The following is a 19,982-nucleotide window of genomic DNA, read 5'->3' on the forward strand; positions in this document are numbered from 1 at the left end:
CATCCAAATCATTTATGTAAATGGCAAAAAGTAGTGGACCCAGCACCGATCCTTGTGGCACTCCACTGGTCACAGGCCTCCAGTCTGAAAAACAACCCTCCACCACCACCCTCTGTCTTCTACCTTTGAGCCAATTCTGTATCCAAATGGCTAGTTCTCCCTGTATTCCATGAGATCTAACCTTGCTAATCAGTCTCCTAACAAGGGAAACCTTGTTGAACGCCTTACTGAAGTCCATATAGATCACATCTACTGCTCTGCCTTCATCAATCTTCTTCGTTACTTCTTCAAAAAACTCACTCAAGTTTGAGATATGATTTCCCATGCACAAAGCCATGTTGACTATCCCGAATCAGTCCTTGCCTTTCCAAATACATGTACATCCTTCCCTCAGAATTCCCTCCAACAACTTGCCCACCACCGCGGTCAGGCATTTGTTGTAATGTGTTTGACAAATTGGGGACACTATTTGTTTCTAAAGCGCAAACCTTTAAAATATGTGTTGGCTGTAACGTGATTACTCACAAATACTGTATCTAAAGAAACAGAATGCTACAAAATTAATCATATAATTTTTGTTTATTGAAGAAGATATACGATTTTCTATGAAACATCCTACAGTAGATAGAATAAAACAAAAACTGTCAGCAACATATAGAGTACATTGTTTCAGGGGAGAGCACTGTTTCTAAATCTAGATTTTTTTCTATAATGCGGGGTTGCACAAGAATTGCATTATAGAAGAACTGACTTTGTATTTGTCAATCAGAGTAGAAACCTAATTCAATAAAATGCGGGCAATTAGATTTAAAAGCCTTTGGCGGGGCAAGGTTAGGGGGAAATGGCAAAAAGTAGGGAAAGCTCAAAGAATCAGGCAAATTGCGAAGAAGAAAAATGGAACATGAGAAATAATAAAGATTTCTTTTAAACATAGGGCTAGACAGAAGTAAGACAGGAGTATCTAGAGGTTGAATAAACTGATTACCCTACCTGCATCCTCACAATTGATTGTGGTAAAAAGAATGTTGTATGTGCTAGTTTTAATGACTGTACATTACAAAATATTTACGTACTTGGTAAATATTACACTGTTTGCTTGTAGTATTTCTGGGATTCAATTTAAAAGCTGCTTACATATAAAGATGATCAGATAACGATAATAAAACTGATTTTCAGAACTGCCGCCTTTGTATAAATAATACTGTCGTACAATGTTCTCATGAGGCTTCATTTCATCAGTGGTTTCGGTTGGCCTCAGTCCATTTGCAAAACTGGGAAATCATTCTGAAGTTCTCCAGAAACTAGAAATGACTTCTGGAAATGTTGCAAAACTATATCAAAGAGTTTATTCTTGGGGTGGGTGGCAAGTTTGTGATGGTTTTTATAGGATACCTAAGGGTAGAAGAGAAACCTGATCCTCCATAAGACAGTTTTTACTGCCTCTGTGAGGTTTGCAATAGTGGCCTTGCAAAGATTATAGGTTTTGTTTTATCCATTCCCCCCCCCCATCCTCCAAATTCCTGGCCCCTCTTAGTGCCTGCAGAACTGAGATTGAGAGACAGTTTTTACTGCCTCTGTGAGGTTTGCAATAGTGGCCTTGCAAAGATTATAGGTTTTGTTTTATCCATTTCCCCCCCCATCCTCCAAATTCCTGGCCCCTCTTAGTGCCTGCAGAACTGAGATTGAGTTTCAAAAAGATACTTGCACCCCATTCTACAAAATTCACCTATGTCCCCCGAAACAATGTGTTCCATATGTTGCTGACAGTTTTTGTTTTATTCTGTCTACTGTAGAATATTTCATAGTAAATTGTATATCTACTTCAATAAACAAAAATTATATATAAGTTTGTAGTATTCTGTTTCTTCAAGTACATTATTTGTGAGTGTACCAAAATTATGGCCTAAGCAATAAAAGACTCTGCTCTTTGAATATTCAAAGGGACCTTGTTACATCTATTTGTGAAAACAAACATGATACAAGTAGGGTTTTGAGATTTTTAAAGACACTATCCTTTGTTTTCCATTAGTAGTTGGCTGGGCCCAAGCTTTGGAATAAATGTAATTTAAGCTGGTTCAGGAATTAGGAGCATATAAAGTGTCACTTGACATTATTACCGTTGCTGTACTGTAAGATTTTAATGCTCATAAACATTGAATCCATAAGATTTATTATATTTTACGAAACTTCCACAGCAACACTGAATCATCTGTATTTATTCTCATAGATAATTTCTGGTGTGCTGTGGACCACATTTACTACTAGAGCTACGCAAATCTATCTTTTAAGTAGTGGAATAAGGATTTGGGACTAAAAATCAACCAGGACAAATCATCCCACTTGATTTCCACTCTACTCCATCCACCAACTTAAAGCATTCATGTCTTCACCAAAGTACACAGTTGTAACTCTGTGTACCATCTACAAGATGCACAACAATAATTCACCAAGGCTCCTCATTTGGCACCTTCCAAAACGGCATGGTGGTACAGTGGTTAGCACTGCTGCCTCGCAACACCAGAGACCTGGGTTTAATTCCTGCCTCGGGCAACTGTCTGTGTGGAGTTTGCATATTCTCCCTGTGTCTGCATGGGTTTCCTCCGGGTGCTCCGGTTTCCTCCCACAGTCCAAAGATGTGCAGGTTAGATGAATTGGCCATGGTAATTACCTGTAGTGTTAGGTGAAGGGGTAAATGTAGGGGAAAGGGTCTGGGTGGGTTGGTGTGGACTTGTTGGGCTAAAGAGTGTGTTTCCACACTGTAAGTAATCTAATCTAAAATAAACCGGAAACTCTACCATCTATTTGGACAAGGGCAGCAGATGTAAGTGAACACCACCATCTTCAAGTTCCCTTCCAAACTTCTCACCATCCTGACTTGAAACCATATTACTGATTCTTCATGGTTGTTGGAATATAATCCTGGAGCTGCTTTCCTAACAGCATTGTTGGTGTCCTAACATCCCGAGGATTGCAGTGGTTTCAGAAGGCAGCTCACCACCACCATCTCCAGAACAATAGTGACTGGGCAGTAAATACTGCCTAACCTACAATGTCTACATCACATTAAGAAATTAAAAATGAATTTATGTATTTATTTGCAAAATTTTGATGTCAATTGCGAAGGTTGTTGCATTTAAATGTAAATGTTGTGTATCACTTTTTTGGTAATGACTCTTAGGAAATTAATGAGATTAGATTAGATTAGATTCCCTACAGTGTGGAAACAGGCCCTTCGGCCCAACAAGTCCACATTGACCCTCCAAAGAGTACCCCCCCCCCACCCCCGACTAATACACCTAACAACTATGGACAATTTAGCATGGAGAATTCACCTGACCTTTACATCTTTGGAATATGGGAGGAAACCGGAGTACCCGGAGGAAACCCACGCAGACACTGGGGGAATGTGCAAATTGCACACACAGTTGCCCACAGCTGGAATCGACCCTGAGACCCTGGCACTGTGAGCCACCGTGCATTAAAAATTACTCCATACTGTATCAGTTCCTGAGATGGTCTATTTTTGTTTCTTTTGAAGCTGTGAATTAAGAACAAACATTTAATCGAGTGAACCTTACAATAGTGGAGAACATTGAACATGACTTGTTTTGCATGTACAGACAAAATGCTTGAACTGTTTTGTTTTAGGTTTAACTATCAATAAGGCCAAACCTTGAGGTGCAACTTCAGGCTGTATTTATTAGCATTATATGTATGATTTGTAGAAGACATTTCTGTTCTTTTGTAATGATTTGAGGTCTTGTCACTGTCTTTTAGTGTTGTGCCAGATCCCTACATATTTGAAATAAGTGCTGATGAAAGGTTATCACTCTAAAATGCTAACGTTTTGTTTCTCTGTTCACAATTGCTGTCCAAACTGCCTCAGTATTTTTGGCATTTACTGTTTACATTTCAGATTTCAAGAATTAGTATTTTGCCTATGGCTAAAATATTGTTGGCCAGACTGTTAATTGTCAGGTGTATTCATCGTTTGCTTTATTTTTTCATAGCTAATGTTAATATTCTGCCTTCTTCCAGGGTTCCATCTGTATCATAAACTCGCTACAGTTGTGCCAGAGAGCTGCCTGCTGATTATCATTGGGTTGTTACTTGGAGGAATCATCTTTGGAGCTAAAGAGAGATCTCCTCCTGTTATGAGCACAGATGTATTTTTCTTGTACTTACTGCCTCCCATAGTGCTTGATGCTGGTTACTTTATGCCCAGCAGGCCTTTCTTCGATAATATCGGAACTATCTTGTGGTATGCAGTGGTCGGAACCCTCTGGAATATAATTGGTATCGCTGTGTCACTATATGGAATTTGCCAGGTGCAGGCTTTTGATTTGAGTGACATCACCCTGTTCCAGACCCTGTTGTTTGGAAGCCTGATCTCTGCTGTGGACCCTGTTGCAGTTCTAGCCGTCTTTGAAGAAATCCACGTAAATGAACAACTCCATATATTGGTGTTCGGAGAGTCGTTGCTGAATGATGCTGTCACTGTGGTAAGTAGTGTTCCTTTTGTGTGTATACTTTTGAAATAAAATGAATGTGCATTTGTTTGCACTTTTCATGGTGTTAGGAAATCACAAAGCGCTTGCTATCAATGTAGTACATCTGAAGTATGGTCCCTGTTAGAATGTAGAATTGTGGCAACCAATTTAGACACAGTGAGCTCCCAGTACCTCCATGCCTCCCTCCCCACAAAAGCAGTGTGATAATGACCAGATGATCTGTTTTATGTTGTTAATAAGGTTAATATTACTCTAGATGTCAGGGATAACTCCACTGTTCTGCTTCACAAATCCCATGGCAAGTGTTTTGACACTGACCTAAGGGAGGCTCAGGCCTCACATGAGCTTAATATTTGCCCAGGAAATGTTATAGGATTACAACTTACTGTAACTCTTAGATCATTTCTTTAACTGAACACTGACTCACTAGTGGGGCCCCTCTTGACACCTTTATGGAGTTGCTCCGCCACCACACCCGTCCTACCCCAACCCAAGCACTCATCACTTCACTGCCCCCAACCATACTTTTCTCTAACACTCTTACACTACATTTCCTCATTCACTACAAACGGTGATTCCCTTTAATACAGTAGCAATTGCTATAACAATAGGCTGTGTCTTGACTTGCAATGCTACTTCCACACTGAGTGGACTTCCCACTGGTTTCCTCAGATGGACCCATTCAGGATAAGCCAGGCTTGGCTACATTTATTGCCAAAATTCCAACATATAGGTAAGTTGGTCTCTTTTTTTTTAAAAAAAAGACCATTTGGTTGAATCTGTTGCAATGGTAATTGAAAGTTGTACACCTACATTCTTTGTTACTGTGACTTGACTCCTGTCATTTATTTTGACATGACGCACCACTACATCCTCCTCAAAGAAAATATTGAAATACACAAAGTTGGATATGGCAAGGTATCCTTGCTATCGGAAAGATATTGTTAAATCTGAGAGGGCACAGAAAATATTTACAAAGATGTTGCTGGGATTGGAGGGTTTGAGCTATAGGGAGAGGCTGAATAGGCTGGAGCTATTTTCCTGGAGCATCGGATTTTGAGGGGTGATCTTTATAGAGGTGGCATTTATCGGGTGAATAGTCAAGGTCTTTTTCCCAGGGTAGGAGAGTCCAAAGTTAGCTGGCATAGGTCTCAGGTGAGAGCGGAAAGATATGAAAGGGACCTAAGGTGTAACTTTTTCAGAGTGGTGTGTGTATGGAATGAGCTGCCAGAGGAAGTGGTGGTACAATTACAACACTTAAAAGGCATCTGGATGGGTATATGAATAGGAAGTGTTTGGAGGGATATGGGCCAAGTGCTGGCAAATGGGATTTTATTAATTTAGGATATCTGACTTGACATGGACGAATTGGAGTGAAGGGTCTGTTTCCATGCTGTAGGTAAGAAATTATGTTGAACATGCAGATTAAGGAAGAGGACAAAATTGTGGCAAGTGGAATTCATTGTGGAGAAATAGGAATACACACATTTGGATACAATGTTTTCTTGATTATAAGTAACTAGTAAATTCTGAGGAGCAAAGGAATTTGCTAATACAGTAACCACAAAAAGAAGATAGAAAGTTGATATTTTTCTCTCCAAAACTAGAATAGAGCTGTGGAAGTTAGCTTTAGCATTCAAAACATTGGTCATATGTGATCTGTCCATTTTAGGTATCCTATCATGTAGTGGAGATTAATCAGAATCACACTGGGGATTCGAAGGTTAAATTGTGAGGAGAGGTTGTCCACACTTGTGGACAAGTGTGTTCCTTGAGTTTAGATGTTTTGAGCGTAATTCTGATTGTTTGAAACAGTGAAGGAATTCTTTGACTATAGATAACAGAAACAACTTATGAATTCAAATTTCTAGGCATCCTGTTTGGCAACATCCATGCCAACTGAACTGAGATTAAATATCAAGTCTTTTCTCTTTAACCTTTTGAAACTGCTGGCTGTTTCAGTCTTGAGGAAACTTTTTATTTTTCAGTTTGAGCTAGCCAGACAATGTGAGCTTTGGAAGCAGCATGTGAAGAAAGCTGCTGTTGCTAGGTGACAGTACACAATGAGCCAAGTCCTCAGTATTACTCAAAGTAATATGTTTTATATGTGCCAGCTTCTCAGTATCACTATTAATTTCATATTTTCACACAAAATTCCCTCTGCCTTACATTTTGTTAATTCAAAAATCATTTTTCTTTTAAAGCAAAGTTTGAGTAAATTGTGACTAATTTAGTCTAATTGTGACTTTAATTTACTTTTCAGTATTTTAAATTCTCGGCAAGGGGAAATGACTCAGCATTTTGTGAAGCCTTTTTAGTTAACAGATCAGTGTAAATGAGGTATAAAATAACTTTGTTTGTCCACATGTAGTTTGGTCACTTTTTCTGAAGCTCATAGTGCAGTTGCATGGAAACATACTTCTCTGTTGTGCCTTTTATCTGTTACATGAGAATCAATAATGAATTTTTTTGACAATGAAATCCAGCCACGTAGCCTATCCTGCATACTAAACTGAGGCAAAGATATTATCTGCTGATCTTGAGGTTACTTGAGCAGATCTGAAACTGCCAGCAGCATTGTTTGTGCTACATTGGATTATGAGGTAATCATTTCTGGTGCTGGGTTGAAGTTGATACACTTAATCCAGTGCTAGCTTATCAGTTAGTAAAAATCGCCATGAAGTAGTAGAGGTGAAAGTTAATTGTTACATATTTGCATTCCAATAAGCAAAGTTCAAAATTACAAGAATATCAATGCTACTTAATTCCATTTGGCTTGATGTTTATGCACATTCCTTGCATTCTTAACATTTCTCTGTGCTCCCTTTTGCATGTTATACAAAATCTTTATTTAATCACAGGACAAGAATTGTCTGTTGCCCTCAGGCAAAATCAAAAATGACAGTGTTACCCTACTGTGTAAACAGTATAGAATCATTTATAACCAAATTTATGATCTAACACAGAATAAAGTTCTTCAATCACCATCTTCCTCTTCATCCTCTTTGACTTGTTCTCTTGATTTTTATTAACATACTAGACTTCCTTCCTGAATCTTGAGGATGGGATAAACTTACATAATTCAATATTTCATTTGCTATGAATTTCCACTGTTGTGTTCTTTTGTCCACCATTTTCTTCCGCTTACTTCATTCATTAGAAGTGTTATTTTGGCTAATTCTCTTGCCACTTTGTGCTGATCACTTTCAAGCCCTACACAATCTCAATTTTTAACTTTCAAACAAATCTCCTCAGTAGCCCCAGACCACTGACTTCAGGCTGAAGGCATTTTTTTTTTGCCATAGTTTATAAGCATATAGATACCAAATTGATAAGCAAAATCTCAAATGCATTGGGTGGCTCAGTGGTTAAGACTGCTACCTTACAGTGACAGGAATCTGGATTCGATACTAGCATCCACACTGTCTGTGTGGACTTTGCATAGTCTCCCTCATCTGTGCGGGTTTCCTCTAGGCGCCCTGGTTTCTTCCCACAGTCCAAAGGTGTGCAGGTTAGATGGATTGGCCATGCTAAATTGCCCATAGTGTCCTGGTTAAGTGGATTAATCATGAGAAATGTAGGGTCCCAGGGATGGGGTGGGTCTGGGTGGGATATGCTTTGGAGGGTCAATGTGGACTTGATGGACAAACTATAGGAATTCTGTAGCAATTATCATGGGACTATTCCCTGATCCATTGCAAATAGGTAGAAGATAAATAAGATTGGAAATTAATATGCGACTGAAAGACTGGTGCGGGAGAGGTAGTGTCAAGTTTGTGGGGCATGAAAAACCAGTCCTACAGAAGATCTTGAACTGCTGCTTGAACAAGCTGCAGAGCTAGGGAGAAAAAGGAGTTTAAAAACAGTAGGCAAAGATATCAAATTTGGGTAGATGTGGTAAATTAAAGCGTAGAGGCAAGGCAAGAGAAAGGTATCAAAATGGAAAAAGATAAGCTGTACCAGGAAGGGATGGTGAGTACAAATCTACAAGTAAATCAACAGATACATTTTAGTTGTTATAAAATGAATAAAAGGGGAAAAAAAACTATCTGAATGCAAATAGCACTCCAAACAAAACAGACAAACTCATGGTACAAATGGAAATGTGTGATCTGATAGCCATTATGCCAGTTTGGCTGTATAATGATGTAGATTAGCACTTGAATATTCGTAGAGTCATACAACATGAAAACAGACCGTTCGGTCCAACTTGTGCAAACCAGATATCCCAAATTAGTCCCGTTCGCTAGCATCTGGCTGATATCCCTTTATCCCTTCCTATTCATATACCCATCCAGATGCCTGTTAAATGTTGTAGTTGTACCAGCCTCCATCACTTCCTCTGGCAGCTCGTTCCATACACGCTGCACCCTCTAATTGAACATGTTGGCCCTTTGGTGTCTTCTAACTTTCCCATCTCCCTTCAAACCTACGCCTTCTAGCTTTGGACTCCTGCACCTTGGGGAAAAAGATCTTGATTATTCACCCCTATCCATGTCCCTTATAATTTTATAAAGCTCTACAAGGTCATCCTTTAGCCTCCAATGCTCCAAGAAAATAATCCCAGCCTATTCAGCCTCTCCCTATGTATGGTTCTTTTCCCGAAGTTTCACACACTAGATGCAATTCGCACACGCCAACTTCGGCAAACACTTAAAGTTTATTAAAGCTTATACAAGCTAGGTGACCCCCTTTGACCTACTTTGCAGGCGTGTAAAGTTGAATCAAAGAGGCTGTGAACAAAGAAAACACATTCCCTTTATGCAGATCAGTTGACCATGCTTACAAGCACTCTGGCCACTCCCCCTATAGTCACATGCCACTCAAGACAACTCCCAGCCTCCGTCACATGTTACCCCAGGTACAGTGGTATGATGCAATCATCCTCTGAGATAATGGAAATACTAATGCTCTAATCCTGGGGAATCGTTATGCAAATGATTTCCTGACTCAGTGATTCCACAAGACAGTGCAGGTGCGACATACCTAGTTTCGGGGGATGGCTAGAAAGCATTTCTGAATGGAAGAGTTTGAATGATAGCTTAATTTGATAAAAGGAGGCGTATTAGCAAATGACTATCTGATTGGAGTGGGGGTCATTCACATTCCTGAATGAATGTCGTCCCGCCTGCTTCCAGAATGTTCACTCAGTGCAGTTTAACTCTTTAATATTACGTTAATATCCAGAGAGAGATTCCCATTTAATCTTTTAACATTACACTTATAGCTTAAACCGTCCAATCCCAGTAACATCCTTGTCGATCTTTTCTGTGCCCTTTCAAGTTTAACACCATCTTTCCTATAGCAGGGAGACCAGAAATGAATGTGGTATTGCAAAAGTGGCCTGACCTATGTCCTGTACAGCTGCAGCATGACATCCCAACTCTTATTCTCAATGCACTAACCAATAAAGGCAAGCGCACCAAACACCACCATCACTATCCTGTCAATCTGTGACTCCATGTTCAAAGAACTGTGAAACTGCACCCCAAGATCTCTTTGTTCAGCAACACTACTCAGGACCATACCATTACATGCATAAGTCTTGCCTTGATTTGCCTTTCCAAAATGCAGAGCCTCACATTTCTCTAAATTAAACTCCACTCCTTGGCACATTGGCCCATCTGATCAAGGTCTAGTTATACTTAGAGATAACCTTCCACACTGTCCATTGTACCACCAATTTTGGTGTTATCTGCAAACTTACTAACCATTCTTTATATTCATATCCAAATCATTTGTAAAAATGTGAAAAAGCAGTGGACCCAACACTGATCCTTGCAGCACATTGGTCACAGGCCTCCAGTCTGAAAAGCAACCCTCCACGACCACCCTCTGTCTCCTACCTTCCTGCCAATTTTGTATCCAAATAACTAGCTCTCCTTAGATTCCATGTAATGTAATCTCACTAACCAGTCTACCATGTGGAACCTTGTCGAATGCCTTGCTGAAGTCCATATAGACAGCATCTACCATTCTGAATTCCTCAATCTTCCTTGTCACCTTTTCAAAAAACTCAATCAAGTTAGTGAGACATGATCTCTCATGCACAAAGCAATGTTGACTGTCTTTAATCAGTCTCTGCCTTTCCAAATGCATGTAAAATGACCCTCTGAATCCCCTCCAACAATTCACCCACCACTGATGTCAGGCTCACCGGCCTATAGTTTCCTGGCTTTTCCTTACCACCTTTCTTAAATAATGGCACCATGTTAGCCAACCTCTAGTCTTCTGGCAGCTCACCTGTGGCTATCAATGATAAAAATCTCAGCAAGGGGCCCAGCAATCACTTCCCTAGCTTCCCACAGAGTTCTGGGATACACCTGATCAAGTTTCAAGGATTTATCCACCTTTATGCATTTTAAGACCTCCAGCACCACCATCTCTGTATTATGGACACTTTTTTCTAAACATCACTGTTTATTTCTCTAGCTCCCTTATTCTTATCCACAGTAAATGTTGATGGGAAGTACTCATTTAGTATCTCACCCCACCCCCTGTGATTCTGCAGCCTTGTTGATCTTTAAGGGGTACTGTTCTCTTCCCTAGTTACTCTTTTGCTCTTCATGCATAAGACCATAAGACATAGGAGTGGAAGTAAGGCCATTCCGCCCACCAACTCCACTTACCCGCACTCTCCCCGTATCCCTTAATTCCTTGTGAGATCAAGAATTTATCAATCTCTACCTTGAAGACATTTAACGTCCTGGCCTCCATTGTACTCCGTGGCAATGAATTCCACAGGCCCACCATCCTCTGGTTGAAGAAATATCTCCTCATTTCTGTTCTAAATTGGCCCCTCTAATTCTAAGGCTGTTCCTTCTCCGCCTGAAGGAACAACTTCCCAGAGTTCACCCTTTCTAAGCCATGCATTATCTTATACGTTTCTATTCGATCTCCCCATAACCTTCTAAACTCTATTGAATACAATCCCAGGATCCTCAGCCGTTCATCGTATGTTAGGCCTACCATTTCAGGGATCATCCGTGTGAATCTCGGCTGGACACGCTCCAGTGCCAGTATGTCCTTCCTGAGGTGTGGGGCCCAAAATGGGACACAGGATTCTAAATGGGGCCTAATTAGAGCTTTATAAAGTCTCAGAAGTATATCCCTGCTTTTATATTCCAACCATCTTGAGATAAATGACAACATTACATTCACTTTCTTAATCACAGACTCAACCTGCAAGTCAACCTTTAGAGAATCCTGAACTAGCACTCCCAGATCCCTTTGTACTTTGGCATTATGAATTTTCTCACCGTTTAGAAAATAGTCCATTCTTTTTTCCAAAGTACAAGACCTCGCATTTGCTCACGTTAAATTTCATCAGCCATATCCTGGACCTCTCTTCTAAACTGTCTAAATCTTTCTGCAGCCTTCCCACCACCTCAGTACTACCTGCTTGTCCACCTAACTTTGTATCATCAGCAAACTTTAGTAGAATGCCCCCAGTCCCTTCATCCAGATCAATAATACATAAAATGAACAGCTGCGGCCTCAACACTAAACTCTGCAGGACACCACTTGTCACCAGTTGCCATTCTGAAAAAGAACCATTTATCCCAACTTTGTCTTCTGTCAGACAGCCAATACGCAATCCATGACAGTAGCTCACCTTGAACACCATGGGCCCTCACCTTACTCAGCAGCCTCCCGTGAGGCACCTTATCAAAGGCTTTTTGGAAGAATTTGTAGAATCTCTTTGGATTCTCCTTAACCTTATTTGCTGAAGTGATCTCATGTCCCCTTTTTTTGCCCTCTTGATCTCCCTCTTGAGTATACGCCTACTGCACTTATACTCCTTGAGGGATTCACTCGATTCCTGCTGTAGATACCTGACCTATGCTTCCTTAATCTTCTTGGCCAGAGCATCAATTTCACTTGTCATCCAGCATTCCCTACACTTCTCAGCCGTGTACATCACAATAACAGGAAAACACTGCCTCTGGACTTTTCATTATCTCATTCTTGAAGGCCTCACACTTTTCAGCTATCTCTTTATCTGCAACATTCCCCCCCAATCAACATTTGAAAGTTCTTGTCCAGTACTGTCAAAATTAGCCTTACTCCAATTTAGGACTGCAACTTTTAGATCAGATCTATCTTTCTTTATAACTATTTAAAACTAATAGAATTAGGATCATTGACTCCAAAGTGCTGCTCCACTGACACCTCAGTCACTTGCTGTGCCCTATTTCCTTTTGTTCCTTCTACATTAGGTACATCCACACATGAATAAGAAAATTTTGTTGCATACTCTTTTTTTTAAAGAAAACTTGTCCCTCCAAGCCCTTAATGGCAGCGCCAATCTATACTTGGAAAGTTAAAATCCCCTACCATTATAACCCTATCATTCTTACAGATATTTGAGACCTCATTATAAATTTGCTTCTCAATTTCCTGCTGACTAGAGGAGCATAATCCACCCCCCCCCAAAAAAAACTAAGGTGAGTGGCAGATTATTATTCAATTAACAACTGATTAATGCAGGGAGAGGGCCAAAGATCTTCCCCGAATCTGGCCTCGACATGAGAACCCAGTAATTCCCTTAATCTATAGCTCAGATCGGAAGAGAGATCAATGTCACACTCTGATTTTTACAGTGGAATACAACATTTTTATACATGTTCTGTAAAATCACATGCAGCTTGGTTACTGTGTCCTTCCCCCTTATTCAAGATACCTAATCCTGTGAAACACCGAATCAATGATGGGCATTCCTAGGGACAGCCCCAGGTTCCTGTGATCTCATGGTGTTTTATCAGACATTGTAATCGACAAGCCTTGGGATCTTTCTATGCATCCTAATAGTTCACATTCCAAGGTTACTGGTTATACTCCTTCAGGTCCGTTCCAGACTTGCCTATTTCTAAAGACTGCTTGAATCTGTTAGTCATTGTATTCCTTGTGCTATGTTTACCAAATTCTGTTATTCCTCTCATATATTTTCCACTGTCCCAATTATATATGTAACAAAATACAAAAGACAGTTGGTATTAGGTAACTGCTATAAGATTTATGATTTTAATTTGTTATGTTAGTTATAAGGTTTTAAGTTATACAGCTACTTCTACTGTTAGCACTTGCTACTAATAAGTTACAAGCAATCTATTTCGTTTAGGACGTGCTAGGCGTATTTTTAGAGATAGTGAATGGTTCCTTAGACTGAATAACTTTCACATCTAGATTTAAATGTTTTTCCCCTCGTGCTTCTATATTCTTTGGTTATACGTGTATCTATATAATTATGTTGAAATCTATCTCTGATTATCTGAAGAACCTTTAGAACCTATTTCTTAGTATTCTGAATAACTTCAAAGAAACAACTGATTACTATAAAATAACTTTTAGCTGTTTTCATAAGGAGTTAAGCTGACTGGTTCACGGACTGAGACTTACACTCGTTATTCTAATGGGCACTGTTCACCTAATGGGATAATATCCCTTTTATTAATGAGGCTGGAATCAATCACATGTCGTATTTTCACGAGCTTGTGTCTGTCCTTAGATATCCTCTTATCGAACTATCTCGGATGATTGCTTGTAGGGCCTCCCATTCACCTTGGCGTAATCCTGTCCAAAGGTACCATTATGTTTCATCCTGCTGGAGCAGATATCTAATCCTGTCTATCTCTTGTCAGTCATTTTTTTTGTCTTTCAAACATGGACTGCACTTATTGATATTTTGCAGGTCTATAGTATAATCCCAATAAGGTGATTATCCCTTTCTTATTTCTCAGTTCCAAATAACTTCACTGGAAGTACTCCCAGGAATATCCTCCTGAAGTACAGCCATAATGTTATTTCAAACCAAACATGCTACATCCCCCTCCCCTCTTGACCCTCATTTCTGTCAATCCTATAGCTTCTGTACACTGGAACATTGAACTGCCAGTTCTGCCCTTCCCTTAGCTACGTTTCTGTAATCGCTATGGTATCCTAGTCCCATGTTCACAACCATGCCATGAGTTCTTCTGCCTTAGCTGTCTGGCCTCTTGCTTTGAAATAAATGCAGTTTAATTAATCAATCTTATCTCATTCTCTGCTTGCCTTGACTATTTGACTTGCTCCTCTTCTGAACTGTACCAGCCACAGACTTATCTCTTTTCTCATTATCTCCCTTTGGGTCCCACTCAAACAATCACCACTCTCCTCCTGTTTAAAGTAACATTGTTTTTGATTTTTTTTAAGTTCCAAAAACTTTGTTGGCCTTGGAGCAGAGAGAAGGTGATTTGGTGAATGAACCAGAGGGGGCGTAACTCTAATGGCTAGTTGTGTTTGGAATGTGCTACCTAACTTGGATATAGATTTTGGATATTTGGATATATATTCAATAGTAATCTTAGGGAGTTGGATAAATATTGAATTTCTTCAGGGCTGCATGGTGGCTCAGTGGTTAGCACTGCTGCCTCACAGGGACCCGGTTCGATTGCAGACTCTGGTGACTGTGTGGAGTTTGCACATTCTCCCCGTGTCTGCATGGGTTTTATGGGTTTCCTCTGGGTGTTCCGGTTTCTTCCCACAGTCCAAAGGTGTGCAGATTAGGTGACTTGGTAATGCTAAATCGCCCATAGTGTTCGGAGATATGTAAGTTAGGTATGTTAGTCAGGGGTAATGTAAAGTAATAGGGTAGGGGAATGGGTCTGGGTGGGATACTCTTCAGAGGGTTGGTGTGGACTTGTTGGGCATAATGGCCTGTTTTCACACTGTAGGGATTCAATGAAAATGTTGAAATGGTAAATGGAACAAATAGGGGAGTAGGATTAACTAGGTTGCGGTTGAAAGAGTGGACCCACTCTTTCAAGTCTGACTTAGTGGACTGAATTGCCTCCTGAATAGCATTGTTCTGTGATTTGAAGAAACATAATTGTGGAGGATGGGGTGGAAAAGATTGAAGTGATGTTGAATAGTTCAATTTAATGTACTTTGGAATGGATCATATCAGAAATCAAACAGCAAATTTATTTTTCTAGAAAAGACTGATTATATGGGCATGAGACAGTATTTCAGTATCTCTGTTGTAGGAATTCACCATAATTTGAGTTTGTGAATGTGGAAGGTAATTTCCTGTCCTTGAAACAATCCAGCTATTCCATTTAGCTGTTTGATTTAATAATCCTTTTTCTTTTGCTCCCTTTAGGCTCTGTACCACATATTCAAGTCTTTCTGCCAGATGCGTGATATTCTAACAGTTGATATCTTTGCTGGAATTGCCCAGTTTTTCGTGGTGGGCATTGGTGGCATAATAGTTGGGATTATTTATGGATTTGTTGCAGCTTTCACCACCCGCTTTACTCAGAATGTTCGTATAATCGAGCCATTGTTTGTCTTCCTGTACAGTTACCTCTGCTACCTGACAGCAGAAATGTTCCGATTGTCTGGAATCATGGCGTGAGTATGCACAGTTTCTCTACTGAATGAAGGATCAGTTTGTTTTCAAGTAATGTCCTCTTGATGAACTTTGGCCAGCAGATCAATGGATCAATGTTATTTTGGTAGCAAGGAAGTACTAGTTTCAAAGTTTTTGCTTTGTTTAAAAAAACTGTACACTCATTCAATTGATAAAATAATGAAAATGTTGTTCTGAAGCATTTTCTTTCTGTTTTATTTCCTCCTGGTCTCTTGCAGCAAGATTACTATATTATACATGTCGGTCACTTTTGCAATCCAGATATGAAGGGAATTTTTTCCTTCTGACTTGAGGGATTGTTTATTTCCTGGAAATGACTAAAGGGATCTTTGTGCACTCAACAGAGAGGTTTCTGTTGGAGCCAGGCCTGCATCACAAGGACACGTCTGGTGTTCGGTAGCGATATGTCCTTTGGTTCAGTTGAACTGACCTATTCATTGACAACTGGCACCATTAACGTAATAAAATGTCTAAAAGAGCTTCATTGGAACAATATCAAACAAAAAAAGACAGTGAACCACATATTAAGTCAGACAACCAAATGCTTTGTAAATCATAAATGGGGAAGGTGAGATGATGAAGCATATGGAGAAAATTCCCAACTTTGACACCAATGCAACTGAAGGCATGGTCACCAGTAGTAGAACTATTAATATTTGAAGCGCTCAGGAGGCCAGATTAACATGAATGCATGTACCTCTGAAGGTTGTAGGGTCGGAACATTTGGGGTAAGCTATTTGAGGGTTTTGAAAACAAAGGTGGGAATTTCAAAATCTGTTCATTGCTGGAAAGGGATTTGATACAAAGTTGATGTATGAATAGGACTTTCAACAGTAATTGAAGCCACCAGCAGAGTTTTGGACAACCACCCGTTGGGAGAACATAACTGACCAAATGCATCCTAACTCCCCATCTGTCACATTTTTATAGGTGTCTGTGTAATTGTCTGTGGAACTGAGTAACTCTGCTGCAGTACTGTAAAGAGTTTTGCTCTCCAGGTTATTTGACTCTAATTTCACACTGCTCACCCTTGAAGAGTATGTCTCTGCATTAGAATGACTGTTGGATAGCAGCTTTATAATTCCTGATGCTGTGTGTACCTTGAAGAAGCTTTAAAATTAAAATTAAATAACTTCAAACAATTTTAATGTACCTGTACTGGCATTAACAGGTTGAATACTGTTATGAAACAATATGATTCCTTAGAAAATCTGCCCAGAAACCACTTAGATTTTCTTCAGTGTTGGAAGAAAAACTGGTTGGTACTGGATCCTGCTATTCCCAGTAGCCAGGTGATAGTAGTATTGATTTCATTAAATCAATTTTGATGAAAGTAGTTTTAGTTGTTCACATATATATGATCATTAACTTACACGGTGGGAAGAGTTTTGATTTAATCCTGCCATGCAAACAATTCTTGAATACATTTTGTGAAGACAGTATGCGTTCTAATGGTAGATGTTTAAAAATTTAATTTGAGCAGCATTTTGATTGTATGAATTGTGGTGTGGGGTGGGAACTTCAAGTTTCAAAATGGTAGGAAAGGAGAATGCATTTGGACTGTTAGGGAACACACTTGTCTGCTCACTCAGTTTGGTATTACAAGCTCTGTGTCTATCCTCAGGAGGATGTAAAACACTTGTTTCTCCCCCATCTCTTAAAACTTTAGAGATATTACAGAAAAACACCTTGTGAACAATGCTGTCACAACTTTGGAATTGAAGTAGTCTGATCATGCTTTTTCATAGAAGCAGATTTCTGTGGAAAGAGCATTTCTGTTGGGTGGGTGTAGAAACAAAATGTAACTTGGGGGAGAAAATTTTATGAGGAGGAAGTGAGGACTGCAGATGCTCGAGATCAGTGTCGAGAGTGGGGTGCTGGAAAAGCACAGCAGGTCAGGCAGCATCTGAGGAGCAGGAAAATCAACATTTCGGACAAAGCCCTTCATCAGGAATGTTTGTGTCTGGCTTTACTACAAAAAGAATTTTCAGTTAGGTTTTGGAATGTGAGTGTCAATGGTAGAGCTGACCTTTTATTACTATCGCTGCCTAATGTTGAGGCTACCTACCTAGGAAAGATCTTTTTGTTCGATTAAGTTATAGTTTTTATTGTCTTTGGAAGAAGTGCAAAAAATGTAATTATTAAATAGTACGGTTTAAAGGTGCAGTCTTAAATACAACTAGCGTGTTACACTATCTGTGCTTCTGAATTTACCCATACCTTTTTATATATTGTAATATGAATATACAGACTAGGAGCAGGAGTAGATTACCCGATCCCTTGCGTATACTCTGGTGTTCAATAAGATCACAGTTGATCTGATTTTATCCACATTCTCCTTCTACCCCTGATAGCCTTACAGGCCCTTGCTTATCAAAAATCAATCCACCTCTGCCTTAAAAATATTCAGAGACTCTGCTTCCACAGCCTCTTCATTGAGAATTCCCATGACTCACAACCCTTAGTGTTCTTCTTCTCTGTCTACTTATTTTTATACAGTGACCCATAGTTCTAGGTCCTCCAAAAAGAGGAAACATTCTTTCCATCTCCACTCTGTCAAGACCCCACCTCTGCATCCATGTTTCCAGTTGCACCTTAATCATCTAAACACTGGTGTATACAAGTCAAGCTTAATCAACCCTTCCTCATAAGACAATCCACCCTTTGAGATATTAGGCCCATATGCCTTCTCTGAACAGTATCCAATGCGTTTGCATCCTTCATTAAATAGCAATTCTTTGCAGAATCCAGAAGTGCTCTGTATAGCATAAAAAATTCTATTTGCTTTCCTAATTATCTGCTGTACCTGCATGCTAAATTTTTGTGGTTCACGCCCTGAGATAGTCCGTTCCCTCTGCACCTCAGCGCTGTCTTTTTTTTGTTTTTCACTCCTCCCGAAATGGACAATTTCACATTTGCCCACATTATACTCCATTTTCCAGATCTTTGCCCATTCACTTAACCTATCCGTATCCCTTTGTAACTCCCTTTATATTCTTTTTTTCATAATAATGATCCTACATGTCTTCATGTAAGCAGGAAATTTGGCATAATTCCTTCAGTCTCTTCATCTGAGCATTTTGTATACTTTGTAAAAATTTGGGGTTGCAACATTGATTCCTGTGAGATATGACTTGTTACCATTTTATATTATTCACGCGTGGGATCTTGGAATCACTAGCTGGGCCCATCCCTAGTTGCCCCTGAGCAGGTTGGGGTTGAGCTACCTTCTTGAGCCCCTGCAGTCCAGTTCCAACTTCGCTTGCCAACCAGAAAAATTACCTGTTTACGGCTTGATTACAGGAAATAGTAGGCAGTCTTCGACTCATTTCAGTACGTTACATTCTACACCATGAGCTTCTATTCTCTGCAATTACCTTTGATGTGGCACTGTCGTGTACCAAAGAGTGATCGGATAAATTTAAATTATTATTGTTGATCGTGCCATAGACCTGAGACTGTGAGGTATAGTTCAAATTATTTATTTTCCTTTTAACTCCCATCCCTTACTGAGGTAGCCATAAAGATAGTCCCAAAATCTTTATTTTTTTTCTTTTTTGGATTCCAACTTTTGAAGTAAGCCCAAACAAAATCCTTTGAAGATTAGAAACAAAAAGTAGGTTTATTAACAAAGCACTCAGTGTGTGGAATTGCTTTGCTACTTCATTCATGCACAAGAATTCAAAGTAACAATTTTTAAAAAAAGTTGGTTTACAGGACTTGTGTTCAGTGAATCACAGTCCAATTGGGAATCTGCCGGTTGACTGATATATTCCCAGTTCTTCTCCTGGGAACTGGGAGTTACTTAGAGGACATTTCATAGGTACAGCAACCTTGCCTGTGCTCAGGGAATTTAAGTTTCACAAGAAAAATCCAAGATTCTCTCTGGAAAGGAGCCTTTTGGGGGAAGAGAGAGAAAGATGGAGCATAGACTGGGAACTGCTCTTCTCATGAATTTTAAGAAAACAACCGACATAAAATTCCAGAACAGTACATTTGAAGTAATATCAGCAAAATTTGACTTCACTCATGTGATAAAGTTAGGCATTTTCAGTACTGAA

General features: G+C 39.6%; 1 protein-coding gene across 1 annotated transcript in view; it reads left to right on the forward strand.

Moving 5' to 3' along the window:
* The window catches only part of slc9a2 (solute carrier family 9 member 2), a 93,547-nt gene that overhangs the window by 16,874 nt on the left and 56,691 nt on the right, over positions 1–19,982 (forward strand). The window contains exons 2-3 of the mRNA XM_043691732.1: positions 4,039–4,502; positions 15,652–15,902. Coding sequence (XP_043547667.1) covers positions 4,039–4,502; positions 15,652–15,902 — 715 coding nt within the window. The remainder of the gene's footprint in view (positions 1–4,038; positions 4,503–15,651; positions 15,903–19,982) is intronic.

The sequence above is a fragment of the Chiloscyllium plagiosum genome, chromosome 6, assembly GCF_004010195.1.
Source record: "Chiloscyllium plagiosum isolate BGI_BamShark_2017 chromosome 6, ASM401019v2, whole genome shotgun sequence".
Lineage (NCBI taxonomy): Eukaryota > Metazoa > Chordata > Chondrichthyes > Orectolobiformes > Hemiscylliidae > Chiloscyllium > Chiloscyllium plagiosum.